Below are 16126 nucleotides of genomic sequence, written 5' to 3'. Positions count from 1 at the left end.
GCTCTCAGGCCAGCCTTCCCAATACACTCACAGGTGCTGAAGCTTCTGGAAGCTTGTAGACAGGCAGAGACTAGACAGGGTCAGACAGAAAGGAGGACAGAGGGCAAGTAACCCCCCCTTGGTGCCTAGGAAAGAACCAGACAGGGCCAAGCCAGACCTCTGGGTCTGTGGGCAGGTAAGAGATCTGCCCGAGGCTACGAGGCATCCTCAGGTCCTCTCTATGCCCTCTAGATGCCTCATCTTGACTCCCCCATCTGATTCTAGGACCTGCTGTTTCTGGGGTTTCCTGACTTCCAGAAGGTTCTTAAAAGTCTCCAGGCCTGCCAGGCATGGTGGCGCATGCCTGTAATCCCAGCACTCTGGGAGGCAGAGGCAGGTGGATCCCTGTGAGTTAAGGCCAGCCTGGTCTACAAAGTGAGTCCAGGACAGGCAAGGCTACACAGAGAAACCCTGTCTCGGAAAAAAAAAAAAAAATTCCAGGCCCTAGGAACATGACTAAATTGGGCCTCGGAGAAGAGGCCATAGTCCCAAACTGAGTGCTGGTCAGTGGCCCCATCACTGCTCCTCCTACCTATTCTAAAAATGTGCTGGAAGGCTAGTTTGGGTCACTGGAGCTGGTTAGGATTGGATTGGCAGGTTCTTGGGGTTTTGGCACTGACAACAGCTATGGTCCCTCCCCATAAAAAGGGCCTTTGCAACCTGAAGTGGCTCAGGAAATAGAACTGGGCCCTTGCACCTCACCCTAGGCTTGAGAGCTCATTTACAGGCAGTGCCACAGGTGTACACACAAGCTCTCCACTCACCCCCATGACCCCAGCCTCCAGCTTGGGTGGCAGGCACTGCCAGCCTGCATCTTTTCAGATTGGGTCCTTGAGGTAGTCAGAGTCTGAGAGCCACCACAGCTGCAGTGGGGGTATTCAGGGCAAGTAGGAAGAGGAAGAGAGAGGAGGCCTATGGTCTTCATGTCCTGTTTGCTCCTACAGGGGCATGGCAAGTGCCCAGCCCTGAGCTCCCACAGCTCCCTGATCCAGGACACCGAGGATTTGGCATGGAGGTAGAGAGAACAGGATCTAGGGGTGGGCGGGGCAATAGCCTCTGTGATCTCATGGAGGCCAACAATGCCTTCTGGCTCAGCCACAGACAACAAATAGGGTTGGGATGCTGAGCAAGGACAGTCCTCAACGTAGTCTCTGCTAGACACTAAGCAGACACAGCTGTTTACCCACCATGCAGCTTGGCCATGGCTTGGAGCAGATTCTAGACTTGAGGGCCTGAGGACACTTCTTCCCTCTACTCTACCTCTCCAGCCCTCAGTGCTCACACAAGCCACCTGTTACCATCTCTTTTGGCTCTGCTGTCTGAAGTCTCCACCTCCTTCCTTGGTCTCCAACCCCAAGCTCCACTGAGCTCTTGACAGGGCCTAGCTGCTCCCAGGATGAACCAAAGTGTACAGGGTACAGTCCAGGGCTCCCCTGTACAAGATTCCTCTTTGTGCCAAACACAGACATTTCTTGTTCTTGCTATCTGGAAGGACCTGAAAACTGGCTAGCCATCTCAAGGGATAGTGCTATCTGCTGCTTGGGTGACATGCCGCCTCAGCCAATGTGGCAGCTAGTTCCTTGAGGGCAGGGCATAGCTTAGGAAAGGACTTTAGTGAGTATTAAAAATGATCTATTACTACGTGTATGATGTGGGGGAAAGGAATGTTTGTGTCATGACACACAGGTGGAGGCCAGGGGACAACTCTGTAGTTGGTTCTCTCCTTTTAAATTTTGGGGATCAAATGCAGGCCCCCAGGCTTGCAGAGCAACCACCTTTGCTGAGCCGTCCTGTCAGCTCCCAGGTAAAGACGTCATTATACACTTTCGTCCTCTCCTAGTAGTCCTGATTACTGGGACCAAGTGGGAGACCACAGGGAAGGCTTCCTGTAGGCAGCCATTTCAAAGGCATGCCTGGACTTTTGTTGCTTGTAGGATTGGAGGCAGAATCTTGACGGAAATATAAGGCAATGGTGTACAGCAAGGAGAGGCCCAACCACACAGGGTGGCCAAATGCGGCTCTGTGAAGACCTGGCAACTGCAGCCATGTCTGCTCTGGCTGACCACAGCTCTGAGTCACAGCAGCAGTGAGGTATGTGCTCCCTGGCTGTTATCTCTGGTAGTCTTGTGCTATGCTGTGGTTCCAGACAGCCTTCTCCACCTTCTGCAAACCCACTCCCACTGTAAGCCAACAGGCGGGATGACCCTGGGCTTGGGTACCAGGCCCTGGTCAGTGCAGTGGGTACCACGCAGACCTGTGTTACCTCGTTTCTCACCCCATGAGGAGAATGAGGCTTCTGGGAGTTGTTGGTTCTTGGATTGCTTCTTGGCTTGATGAAACTGTAGTACTAATATCTGTCTACCTGACAGAGGCAAGCAGCTAGGGTTGTGCCTGGGGCCTGCAAGGTGCTGGGTGCCATGGACCTGTTCTTGTGGACTGTGAGGAAGAAGAGTTCCTAGGGCTAGATAATCTTGCTCAGGCTCCTTGTTTTGTGTGTGTGAAAACCAAGGCTAAGTGAAGGGGTTACCTGCTTGCTGAGTGATTTGGAAGTCAACTGGTTAAAAAGACACGGGCATTTGTATTGTTTTTTATTTATAAACAAACTGACATAAAATAGTTCAAATGGCAGTGGGGCAGCAGTGCTGCTGACTTGCTTAGGAAGAAGCACAGGAGCTAGGAGAAGGCAAAACCCCTCCAGCCTTGAGGTCCTCCCTCCCACTATTGGGGCCCTGTGGCCTAAAGGCATTAGGCCCCATCTTTTGCAGCAATTCTGACCAGGGCAGGGAGCTGTGATGGGGGCAGGGGAGAGGGGAACTCCATTAGAGATAGAGCCTGGGGCCACAAAGGTCCCAGTGTGGGAAGCGGGACCCTCACTGTTCCATGCTCAGGGAGCCATATAGTTCCAGCCATTCTAGAGAGAAAGTGCCCTAGGGCAGTGTCCTCTGAAATAGGGACACACTTCTCTGGACCAGAGGGTGGTCTCCCCCTTCCCAAAAATGTCTGGTGCAAGAAAAGCATTAAATCCAAGTGCCAGAAGCAATAAATTAGCAGTAAGAAATGATCTTAAAAAAAATTCTGCACCATAAGTTCAGAGTCTGGGGATCTGTTGAGAAGGCATGAGCTGGGGGCCAAGGGACACTAAACCACGCCCAGGAAGTGGTAAGGGCCTTGGTGCCAGGGCCTTTCAAAGCCCTAGGGTTGGCTTCTTCCATCTCTTGCAAGGTGCCCAGTCTAAACTTCTGGTAAGAGGCTGGCTAGCCTTGAGAAATAAATAGAAGGGGCCTGGGAGCCACAGCAGGCTAAGGGGAAGAGCAGCACCAGCCCTGGGCCCACTTCTTCCCTCCTCAGTCCTTCATGGAAGGACACGTCATGGCAGGAGGGGCAGCAGTGGTGGTTCTCCAGCTTCCTAGAGTCCTGAGGTCACCCAGAGCCCTACTAAGGTGCCTGGGAGCTGGCTGGTGGCTTCTGGGAGAAGAATGTCTTCTGTTCAGAACTTGCCCTGTTTCAGCCGGTCAATGTGAAAGCAGAGCTTGAGGGCGGGCCCCAGCTTCAGGCCCATGTACTTCATCATCATGTCACTGCGCAGCAGGAGCAGGGCCTTGCCATCGATCTCCTGGGGATGGGAGGAGCCACCATCAGAAGTCCGCTTGGTCTGACTGCCTCAGGAGCCAATCAGAGACTACCCAGAGCAGTGTTGACAGTGTGGTCAGGCTGCTGGGATCCTGAAGCTTTGCCTGCCCCCTCCCTGGCATTCTACGCACTTCTCCCCAGGCAAGCACTACAGGACAGGCTCCTTCCACCTTGCTTTTCTCTGTTTTCCTGTCCTAAGCCCTGAGAAGCCTTGCAATCACTACACCTGTATAGGCTGGGTAGACACTGACCCTCAAAATGCACTGAGTCCAAGGCCTCTTGGGGTGGTGGTGGCTTTTAGGCCTGCTCTAGAGCCCTTGCAAACCCACCTCTCTAAAGATTCCCATAGTCAGTGACAGGGGGCAGACTTTGTCTCTGTAACCACTAGAAGAATGGCACCAAGCAACAGCAGAGGTAGGGAAATGGGTTTGAACCCTAAAGTTGAGGTCTGGTCAGAGCCAGAGGGCAAAAGCAATGCCTGGTCATGGGATCAGATGGTCTCCTGAAGGAGCACTGGGCTCAGGTCAGCAGAGGAGGGGCAGGCAGGGCCACTTGCATAGACTCTAACCTGAGCTGAAATCCCTGAGTCAACTAACATCAAGGCAGGCAGGAGGAAAGCACCCTTGGGAAAGAGACAGATCTCTGTGACCTCAAACTGAGCCGAAGGCCACAAGCCTGGTGGGAATGCAGCCAATGAGAACCTACGCTAAGAGTGAGGTAAACGCAGTGGGCCTGCTTAAGATGGCATCACTTACGTTATGTTCAATGGCCATGCCCTCTAAGATTCATAGGCTGCAGCACACAAGAAGACAGAGATACCTACATGTTTGCGGAAGAGGTCAGCATGGGATCCAAGCTGAGGATCGGCTTCCCGGATAAACTGCATCACATCCTCCACTGTCCATGAGGAGGGGTCCCGGCCACTTAGGCGAGGGGGTTCTCGACTCTCCAGATAGCGCTCTGACCCTGAAGGACAGGAGGGTACCTACCGTCATGCCTGCAATGACTGCTGGTCCATCCCTACTACTCTCCTGGTATACTCCATGGCCTCAGAGCGATGCCCACAGTAACATTCAAGTGCTAGGAGATGACTGGAAGACTGTTTCCATAAAGAGAAGTCACAGCTTCATTCTGTAATGCAGGCTGAGCTTATGGAAATTTTACCCTGGGGCAGTGATGCACACGGAACCCCAGGCAGGTATCAATGTAAGGAGGCTACTTGGTTTTTGGTGGGCAGGAAGGAGTATGTATTTACTTTTGCCTTTACTCTGGGGACCAGAGAACTTAATGGTATTTGCGTGAAACTAGAGCTTTCCTAGTCTCACATAATAGAGGAAAAAAAAGGAGGGGGAGGGTGGCTTGCCTTGGCTGCCAGGAATCTCAGTACTAATTTAGGGCCCTGTTTATAGCTTTTCTCTCCATCAGTTGAAACACAGCTCTTCTATTTTCCCTGTGTGATCTGGGATCTGATTATTTTGGTCATCCACTGGTGAGGATTCCCTTGCTCATACATTCCCTCTGGTTGGATGTCTTCCTTTCCCTTCCTTCAATCTCTCTGTTTCTTCAGGCAAACTTCAGCTTATCTAAGGAGGCATTGGCTCCCAGAACCAGATCTGTCTCAATGCTGAAATAAATGGTCCCTCAAAGGATCTCCTGTATTGGTTACAACCTGTTCTGCAGACAGTTGTTCCATCCCATGACTTCAGTGATCTGTGCTCTATAAAGAGGCTGAGAATCTTTAAAAAGCAGCATGGGATCCTATCAGTACCCTATGACTCACTGTCACAGCCTCCTAATTGTCCAGGAAATGGCATCTGAATCCCCACAGTGCTGATGGAGTAGAGTGAGGAGGTTCTCAGTCACCCTGCCCAGACTCACATCACACTCCATACTGGTCTTCTGCCCTTGCTTACCCACTCAGGAACAAGCCAAGCTCTTGTCTTCTGACTTGTCTGGCTTTTCTAATCTGACTCAGCATTTGCATTTTTCTCAACTATCAACCATTTTGGATCTCGTCACTCAGTCTATTTACCCTGGGCACATATCAAACCACTACACTTCCATGCACTCATTCATTTGGTGTGTATGACCTATGTCCCCGACATAGAATATAAGTAGTACCATGCTCCTTGTCCTGTTCCTGACACATGAAGGAGTAACTGCTCTGCCAAATTGATGCCGGAGTGTGTTAAGTGATCATGCCATCACATGTGTATTTTTATTTCCCCCACCACATCATGTCTCTGTTGAAGGCAGGGGCTTTACCTTGCACATGTGTGTTATCTTTAGCACCTGCAGATACCCTGTCATAACTACCTGGTGGCCGAGCTAAGGTACATTGGTAAAGAATTGTGTTCTTTACTTATCTATCTCCTGAAGAGGCTGACAATCTCCTCCTGCCTTCCTTCATTCTGGGTCTTGGGGCTAAAAGCACACCAGCTGGTCCAGTCTGACCTTTCCTTTTTGTGTGAGGTTAGCAGAGCTTCAGCAAATCTTTCCAGCTTGTGGTCAGGCACTGAGCAGACAAGGGCACAAGTGCTAAGCAGGCAGATGATCAGAGGCATAGACACCCTCAGGGGTGTTAGAGGTGCTGAGAAGACTGGAGGTAGGATGGGGCTGGGAGCTAGTCACTTCTCACTAAAAGTCCTCTGTGATGGCAAAAGTGTGAACCAGCTGCAGATACTCTGGAGAGGGCAGTGTAAGTGTGTCAGCGTGTCCTTTTTGGACCATCTAGCTAATGCCTTTAATGAGGGGCCAGGAAGTGTGTGTTTGTTCACATATAAATACATATGCAGGTTTACACACATATGCATATAAGGGGAAAACACACACACACACACACACACACACCCACACCCCTGCATGGTGCTTGCCCCAAAATCCATATGTTGAGATTCCTGATTCTCAAAGGTGATCATACTAGGAGTTCGGGCAGAACCCAGATTTAATAAACAGATCAGTGCTCTTCTTATAAAGGAGGCCTGAGGGGGGGAACCTCCACCCAGTCTTTAGGTTGAGTGAGGCTAGCTGGTCCTTATTAGATAACAGATATCAACAGTTTCATCTTGGCTTTCCAGCTTTTAGAATTGGGAGATAATAAATTTCTGCAGTTTGTAAGAAACCTATATTATAGCATTTTGTTATAGCAGTAAAAATGAGCTAACAATTCACATATAGAATGCTATTATGTATTTATGTGTTTGGCAGCCATTAGAATATAAACTCAACAAGGGTGGGTGGCAGAAGCTTTGCTTTATGTAATGGTCAGAGAGGCGTTCCTGAAGTGACATTGGAGCAAAGACCTGAAGCAGCAGAGCAGCGGCATGTTTCAGGTTAGTGAGAGGGGAAGGGTGGTGAAGAGAGTCCGAACCTTGTGTATCACTGACAACTACTGACTTTGCTCAGGTAGGTTTGCGCAGACAAGTGATGCACCAACCTAGGAGAAGGCGCACTTACACAGTCTGGTGAGAACTGGTGCTGGGCATGGAGAGCCTAGATAATAGACAAGCGCAAAATGCACTGCAGAGGTAGTCAGGAACGCAGCTGGATGCAAGAAGGGTAGCCTACAAGTTACAGGACTCCTGCCATTCTCAGTTCCTACGACCTCTGAAATGGCCCTTGAAAGCCATCCTCAGCATAGAAAGGTAGAAACAAGGCCAGGGAGGTGAAGCAACTAGCTAAGGCTGCCCAGCTAGGAAAGAGAAGAGTTAGTGCCTTATCCTGGACTTCTGCTCCTCTTTCTGTGAAGAGCTGACCTAGAGTCCTCACCTCCACACTCAGGGCAGGCCGACTGTACCAGTCTGAGGATGACTGGGTCAGGTAAAGAGCCTCTACAAGGGGCCAGGTTTCCATACTTGTTCTGATATTCTAGATCAACAAAGAAAGAAAGAGGATAGACTCAAATTCTTGATGGTTTGTTTGTTTTTGAGACAAGCAATCTAGAGCTCATCAGATAGAATCCTCTAGCCTTAGAGGTTCTTCATGGACAAAAGTCTTGAGTATGACTGGCACAAAGACTCATGATGTGTTTAAAGAGGGGAGAAGTGATACCACGGTGCCATCTGGGCTAAGCAGGAGAGGAGCCTTTAATGGTGCATCCCTACAGAACTAGACCTTGCCTTGGCGGAGGTGAAAATCACAATAACTCTCCACATACCTGGGGAATGACTCAGTTTCCAAAATGATTCCATATCTCTTCTTTCATTTGTTCCTTTTAACACTCCTGTGAAAAGACCAGGTTGATATGAGAAGTTCCATTCTTCATGAGGAACACTTACCGAGTCTCAAGGCGAGGAGACTGAGGGCGCTAGGCTACGCCTCTCCCTGACAGCTCTTTTTACTTCATTTGCCCTTCACAAGGGCTGGAGTAGGACACAGACTTCTTCCTCTGTCTCGGTCTTCTTGAAAGCTCTCTTACAAAGCCATCTTGTACTTCTTGTTGCTGTAATCTTTTTATTTTTCTACACTCACACGCTGGGCTGGGGAGGCTGGGGTTTGAGGACAGTGTCCTCCTGGCTTCTCGGTGTTTCCAGATCATCCTCCTGTGACACTCACAGGTTTCAGAGGCTAAGCCTGTATCTTGCTCTTTCTCATCACTGTTACTTATCAATAGATCTCTGTGCTGTGCTCCCTTATTAAAATGAAGACTTTTTTTGGTACTTAGCTCACCACTTTCTGTTCCACCCTGTTACAGTTCCTGCTGTTACCAGTGGAGGCAATCCACTCAACTATCACATTTCCAGTGACTGTCACCTCTGCTCTGCTTCAGATGCCAACCGCTAAGGCCACTGTCTGGTGCTTATCAGCATTTGGAACAAACTGCTTGAGAATTTTAAGCATGCCCTTCTCTGACACCAACTGCTCATCTTTCCAGCTCTCTGGAGCCTTATCCCCCAGAGCTATTCTGTTCCAATGCTCAGCTGTCAACATCCTCTCTGCTCTCCCTGCAGCTCCACTGATCTCTTTCTGTGCTGTCCTCCCTCCTGGTCTTGTCTTACTAGCCTACCATAAAGCCTTAATTCCCAAACTGTCTTCTCTCACCTCATATAGAAGACTTTAAGAAACAAAAGAAAACTATCTCTTGCAAACTAGTCTCTACCCACAGCTGCCCCTGGAGCTTCATGTAGACACTCTTTTCTTGATCATGAGCTTATCTTCTGTGAGAGTGGTCTAACCTTTTAGCACGCCAAAGTCTTCCCTACTCAGTCCTTTGTCTACTTCCTGAAGGCAGTCTTCTTCCTGTGCCAGAGAAGATGTATCTCCTAATCCATCTCCTGCACTCTGGACCCCACTACTTCCCACCATTCCTTTCTTCTCCGCCACATCCTTAACTTCTCAGAAGTTCAGTTGTCTGCTGACGGTCATGCTCTACGGGTAACAGTTCTTTTGACTCACAGGCTCTCTCATCTGTCTTTATTTTGATCAAATTCTCCCCTGATTGCTCAACCCGTGGCAATCTGCCCTTCCTATGGCTCTCGATAAGATCACCAAATACCTACCAATTATTGTACAGGTATTCCTCAGGTGTGGTGCTACTTAAACATTCTTGGAGTGTCCAACCACCATCTGACCAACTTTCTTTCTCCTCACTCTGAGAGCCTTTCCTCCTATGTAAGTCCCTGTTCCTGCTCCCACCTTTTGAACGTTGCCTACCACCATCCATCTTTGGCAAACTGCTCTTTTCACTTTACCTTGATTTCTGGTAACTCATTCACTATAAAATTTCAACAGCAATTCATATACCAATGACTCCCAAGCACTCCACTTCAGCCTTGCCCTTTTCCTGTGAACTGGACATGCAGGAGCTGCTCTCTGCTGTGTATCTGTCTCCACGCTGACTCCTCCCAGCACCTCTTCCCTGTCATCCCTCGTCTTTTGTAGTGAATGGCACCCTGTTCAGCCATCAGCTGCACTTCCATCTAAACCTGGGAGAATCTCCACTTCCTCCTTCCTCATTATCTTCAGGTTTTCTAAGTTAATCTAGTGAGGACTTTCACATCTAACACTGTCCTTTCTTCTGGTCTGGCCCATTCTTTCTGGTCTTGACCCTCAAGCCGGTGCAATCCAGCACTCTGTGGTACTCAAACATAGTTCAGTTTGCACCTTGCTTCTGGTTGGATAGCACTAGAGGCCTAACTCTGCCAGCATGATCAACTCGAAACTCTTTAGAAGTTTTCAATAATACAAGCCCTGATCTTTGACATTATGTTTCAGCAATACCAAAGCACACACAGTCCTGGTTCTACACATTCTACTGTCTACCTTTAGCCCATCCTCTTTTCCTGGAACACTCCCCCTCTTCCTCAGCTGAGACATGGCCATCTTGTTTCAGACAAGGTGTCACTTTCCAAGGAAGAGAGCCTTGAAGGCATAGCTGGGATTAGGTGTCCCTTCCTGCAATTTCATACTACTAATTATGTATTCTTATTGCTTTCTACGTATCTTTTAAAAGTGTATCTCTTGTATAGGACATTTTAAAGAAGTGGTTTGTATTATCCCCATACAAAATACAGACGGTATTCAGGTAAGTGGCTACAAGCTGGAAGAACAACTCCTTCCCTGTTCCTGTTATGTTCTTTTCAAGCACGTCCAGAACACTAGTCACATCCCAGATGCCTGGCAAGGCACAGGAGGGAGCACAGCCCCAGCCCCAGGTAGCAGGGCAGCAACAAGAGTTCCTCTTTGTTCTCCTGAGCCAGGAGCAAGGGAAGGAGAAAAGGCAAGGAGGCCTGAGGACAACAGAACCCTGATCAGCTTACCCCTCGAACAGAGCCTACGCACAGCAGAGGCAGTGCTCAATGGCAGGCCGCAGGACGGAAGCAAGGGCCGATACCCAGGAGTTGGAAGGTTTTGGGAGGCGCTGACAAGGTTGGCAGGCTTCAAGGCAGAGTCCATCAAGTCTGAGTGTGTCTCCAAGGACCGGGCCAGGCTATTCCCCAGGACAAAGGTCTCACCTGGAAAATAATAAAACTAGGGTTAAAGGCAGCACTGGCTTGGAAGGACTGGCTCCAGGTACCTTCCTGCAGGGAACAGAGGCAGCACGACATGAAGCCCCACAAGGACAGAAGGCTGCATATGTACCAACCACGGCTCCTGGCTCTCACTGGGAGCTCAGGACTTGGATTTCTCTCTGGACTCTGATTTCTCCAGACTGTTCCTCTTGGCCTGGCATACTTACTTAGGTGGCCTTTTCTGGATAAAGACAACTTAAAAACAAACAAACAAACAAAAACCTAGAGCAACTTTAAGTGGCATTCCTTAGTCATAGATGCTAGAAAGAGGGGTAAAGCGTGGTGGGAAGGGATGGGCATGCTCTGTATGTGTGTGCCCATGCCCAGCATGTGGGCCAGAGGACACTTGGTGTTTTCCTCTATCATTTTCTGCCTAATTCCCTTGAGACAGAGTCTTTTACTGAGCTTGAAATGCACTGTTTTGGCTAGCCTGGTTGGCTAGTGAGATCCTAGGATCTGCCTGTCCCAACTCCCAATATTGGAGTTTACAGGTACATACAGCCATGCCCAGTTTTTATGTGGGTACCAAGGATTCAAACTCAAGTCCTCACAATTTCAGAGCTAGTGTTCTTAAATACCGAGTCATTTCCCAGCCCTCACATGAGGGTTCTTTAGAAACAGACACTGGTCTACCAGCAGGACATCTCAGAAATAGTCCATGACAGCTGGTTAAAGGCCTGTCTGCAGGCAGCCCGTTTCTTCAGTGCCTCTAGTCACCTGTACTGACACTGTTTTACAGAAACAGTCTAAGGAAGCTGCACAGGCACCAGGATCAGGGTAAGAACTTGACTCTGTCACTCAGCAGAATGCTTCTCACTACACTGTGGGAAATCCTGAAGAAGTCTGTCCATACCCCAAGAAGCTGTGAACATCTGAAAGCCTTTGGGAAGGGAATCTCATGCCAATTCTACACCTCTATGGCTAATATCAGGAAGTAGAACTCAGGCACCACATCATGGAACCTAACACTTAGGATGGTGTGCTGGCTAGTCTTAGGTCAACTGGATACAACTAGAGTTATCTGGGGGGAAAAAAAAAAAGGAACCTCAATTGAGAAAATGCCTCTATAAGATCTGGCTTTAAGATGAGCATCATGGCACACACCTGTAATCCTAGCACTCAGGAGGCAGAGGTCGGTGGATTTCTGTGAATTCGAAGCTAGCCTGGTCTACAAACAGCTGGTCTAGGACAGACAAAGCTACATACAGAAACCCTGTCTCAAAAAAAAAAAAAAAAAAAAAAAAAAGGAAGACAGGCCTTATTTGTGCCATTTTCAAATTTTGTGATGTGAAAAGCATTTTCATTTTTCCTTTTGTTGTTGTTGTTGTTTTCCCTGCCTCCCCCAGGGCTAGGATTACAGGTGTGTGTCACTGTGCCTAGCTGTAAGGCATTTTCTTAATTAGTGATTGATGTGGAGGGCCCAGACCTTTGTGGGTGGTGCCATCCCTGGGCTGGAGGTCCTGGGTTCTATAAGAAAGCAGGCTGAGCAACTCATGTGGAGCAAGCCACTAAACAGCACTCCTCATGGCCTCAGCGTCAACTCCTGCCTTCAGGTTCTAGCCCTCTGAGTTCCTGCCCTGGTTCCTTTCCGTGATGGACTACAATGTAGGCACGTAAGCCCAATAAACCCTTTCCTCTCCAACTTGGGTTTTGGTCATGGTGTTTCATCACAGCAATAGAAACCCTAACTAGGGCTGGAGAGATGGCTCAGTGGCTAAGAGCGCCACCTGCTCTTCCAAAGGTCCTGAGTTCAATTCCCAGCAACCACATGGTGGTTCACAACCATCTGTAATGTGATCGGACGCCCTCTTCTGGCCTGCAGGTGCACATGCAGGCAGAACACTGTATACATAATAAATAAATAAATAAATAAATCTTAAAAAAAAAAAAAAAGAAAGAAAGAAAGAAACCCTAACTAAGACAATTTGGTATCAGGATAACGGGATATTGCTGCGACAGACGTGGCCGTGTTTGTGGGAGTACGGAAGAAGGGCTTTGGCACGTTGGGCTAGTGCTGAGAGCAACACAGGTGATGGAGGCCTGCCCTGTGTGAGGTCAGACGGGGAACAAAGGCTCTCTCAGGCTCTCTCGGGCTCTCTGTGTAGCAAATTCATGGTCCTGGTTAGCTGTGGCTCAACATCAGCTGCAATTAACATACCAGAATTGCTAAAGTGAAACCTTTGTTTTGCTGGGATACTCAATGCTGGTTAGTTTGAGCTGAGAAATTAGTGGTGATTAAGAAGAGGCCAGCATCATCGAGGTGAAATCTTGTGGCAAGTGTTTCCCTGAAAGCACACAGCAGTTTTAGAGTCTCTCCTCTCAGATAACTCTAGCTTGCTGTTCTTGGAGGTCATCCCATGGTACTGCCATCTCAAAATGCTGGGTCTTTTGCTACAAGTGGGCTGCACTTTCTCCAGTAGCCTCTCTTAAGCTCTCTTCCTGGTGCTAAGCCTCAACCTCTCTGCATGACTACTTCAGTCCTGAGCCTTCAACTGCCACCTTCACATGACAGCTGATGTAAGAGGCACCCAGTTGGTAGTGGTTTGGAAGGTATGATGAGGTCATGGACAACAGCTGACTCTTGGCACTGTGAGAGGCCATTAGATGCAGCCCAGTGGCAGTTGAAGGCTCAGGACTCAAGGAGTCATGCAGAGAAGTTGAGGCTTGGCATGAGAAAGAGAGCCTAGGAGAAGATATTGGAGAAAGTGCAGCCCAGTTGCTTTTGGAGATGCCAGTGCCATGGGAAGGCCACCAAGAACAGCAAACTAGAGTTATCTGAGAGGAGGGAATATCATTGGAAAATGCCTCCATAAGATCCAGTGGTGAGGGGCTGGAGAGATGGCTCAGCAGTTAAGGGCTCTTCCTGAGGTCCAGAGTTCAATTCCCAGCAACCACATGATAGCTCACAACCATCTATAATGAGATCTTGTGCCCTCTTCTGGCCTGCAGGTGTACATGCAGCCAGAGCACTGTATTCATAATAAATAAATCTTAAAAGATCCAGTGGTGAGGTGTTTTCTTAGTGACTGAGGTGGGGGGCAGCCCATTGTGGGTGGTCATCTCTGGGCTGGTGGTCCTGGGTTGTATAAGGAAGCAGTTGAACAAGCCATGTGGAGCATAATGTTCTCTGGGTTCAGTGGGTGTCTGACTTCTGCTTGATAAAGACCTCAGTGACTGGTTGTTCTCTTGAGGGGTTTTTGGCAATGATTTTATTGGTGAGAGTTGTGATGGCTAACGTGCCCACCTTTTTTTTTTTTAAAGCTGAAATCCATCTTCTTACAAACCCTTCCCCATGTTCTACTCTCTGCACTCCAGAAGAACTCGAGGCTTTCCTGCTTTCCCTGGCTGCCCTGGGAGTATTTGTTAGTTGTGGCTTTTCTCCATACTCCTTTTCCTTACTCCCTTGTGGGCTACCCTCCACTGAGAATGCTTGTAGAGCGGCTTTTTGCAGTAAGATCTCGAGAAGAGCTGCCTCTTACTGATGGTGTGTGCATAGGGCAAGGGCCTATGTGCATAGGGACGCCCACAGACGTCCATTAGAGCAGGAGCACACCCTCCTTCTGCACTTACAACCTTGACCTGGAGGTTAGAGACTTTCCAGCTCCATCTGAACAGATACGCGAGCTGACTCCCAGACAAAGGGCAATGGCAGTGGATGAATGATAATGCTAGAAACAGAACTCAAGTTGTTGAGTCCTGGAACAAAGGCACAACGTCCCTTAGCAGCTAACAGCCAGGAAATCGCAAAAGAGCAGATCTAGAGGTTAATGCTAGGCAGATTTCAATTATAGCTAATGTTAATATCCATAGTAACTAGCCGAATTAAAAGATTTCCTGCCTCATATTACCAATTTTTTAGGGGGTCCAAAGGAGTTCCTTACTTTAGCACCCACAAGCCTGTTATCTGATTCAGAACACAAGTAGTTCTGTAGAAGGGACTTGGCTGTTATGCTGCCTAGCCCAGGAATTCTCTCAGCCACTTCCTTCACATTCTTCTTTGCTGATCACAAGTGGCTGGGCCAGAGCATCTCTGCTCCATGCTCTTAGACATATGCCTCTTCCCTCTTAGCTTTCAGAGTGCAGGGGTTCAGTATGTCTTACCCTGTCTCCCAAAATCCAGTATAGCATCTGTCAAAGAGTAAGGATTTAATACATGTTTGATGACCTAAAGCTAAAACGCCTGGACTGGGTCCTTCAAAATGCCAGTGTAGTCAGAGAAGACAAAAAGAGCGGAGAAGAGCTCTAGATAAAGGAAGCTTAGGAGACAGGACAGTGAAAGGCACCAAGCAATCTCTTATTGGATCCTAAATTAGAGAAAACCAAAACAAAACAAAAAACAGCTACAAAAGACATTATTGAACAACTGGGGAAATTCTGATCTGGATGGTATTTTATTGACATTAAATTTCTTGAACGCAAGAATAATGTCCTTTGTTTTGCCCTTCCACTCTTTTGTCCCCCATTCTCCTTTCTTCCCTCTCTTTCTGACATAGGGTTTCACTGTGTAGCCCAGGCTATCCTTTAACTTGTGAACCTCTTGCCTCAACTTCCTAAGGGCTGAGATTACAGGTACTTGCCTATGTTCTATGCTCTTTAAAAAAAAATATGTACCAAAAATATTTCACTTGTTAACTGGGCCACCGTGGTGGCACTTGGGAGGCAGAGGCAGGTGGATCTCTGCGAGCCAGCCTGGGTCTATAAAGCTAGTTCCAGGACAGTCAAGGCTACACAAAGAAACCCTCTCTTGAAAAACAAAACAAAAACACTGAAATGTTTACTTGCAGTTAACTCTTACATGTTAAACAAAAGCCATACACACACATATACATTAAATATATAGATACAAACATATGTATGAATAGAAAGACAGCAAACGGCCGGGCGTGGTGGCGCATGCTTTTAATCCCAGCACTCGGGAGGCAGTGGCAGGCGGATCGCTGTGAGTTCGAGGCCAGCCTGATCTACAAAGTGAGTCCAGGATGGCCAAGGCTACACAGAGAAACCCGGTCTCGAAAAACCAAAAAAAGAAAAAAAGAAAGAAAGAAAGACAGCAAATACTGAAAAAAGTTAAAGGTGACTTTTGGTGAAAGAGTCATTTTACTTTTGTTGTTGTTGCAATTTTTCTGTAGGTTTGAAAGTTTCCAAAATAAAGCAGTGAAAAAGGTAAGTCTCAATTTAGGTAAAGCAGCTCAAATGGATAAGAACATTTGATGGCTACGTGTTGCATTGTAAGCACACTGTCAGCTGAGGCAAGTCCACAAGATAGGGCAATGTGGTGGCAAGGCAGGAAGTGTGGAAAGGGCTCCAATAAACAATCCAGCCAACACAGATGGACCCATGGATGTCACTTCAGTAGATGGGAATTGCAAAAACAGGTTCAAAGGAAAATCAAAAGAAAGCTGTGGGTACTGATGGAGCGCTCTGCAGAGGGTGGATAATGAGGTATC

At 48.2% G+C, this 16126-nt stretch overlaps 1 protein-coding gene across 6 annotated transcripts in view; it reads right to left on the bottom strand.

Moving 5' to 3' along the window:
* Positions 1-1951: 1951 nt before the first annotated feature.
* Scmh1 (Scm polycomb group protein homolog 1) overlaps positions 1952-16126 on the bottom strand; it is a 90271-nt gene continuing 76096 nt past the window's right edge. For 4 of the 6 annotated variants that reach the window (XM_051171840.1, XM_051171838.1, XM_051171837.1 and 1 more), the window contains exons 11-14: positions 10428-10622; positions 7826-7891; positions 4493-4635; positions 1954-3652 (exon numbers count right to left, since the gene is read on the bottom strand). In XM_051171840.1, the coding sequence (XP_051027797.1) occupies positions 3527-3652; positions 4493-4635; positions 7826-7891; positions 10428-10622 (530 nt within the window). In that variant the 3' untranslated portion in view covers positions 1954-3526. Of the gene's footprint in view, positions 3653-4492; positions 4636-7825; positions 7892-10427; positions 10623-16126 lie in introns of all 6 variants that reach the window. The other 2 variants (XM_051171841.1, XM_051171842.1) reach the window with 2 other exon arrangements.

Source organism: Acomys russatus, chromosome 29 (assembly GCF_903995435.1).
Source record: "Acomys russatus chromosome 29, mAcoRus1.1, whole genome shotgun sequence".
Lineage (NCBI taxonomy): Eukaryota > Metazoa > Chordata > Mammalia > Rodentia > Muridae > Acomys > Acomys russatus.
The sequence above is the reverse complement of the archived record's forward strand: the minus strand, read 5'-3'. Positions and strand labels throughout refer to the sequence as shown.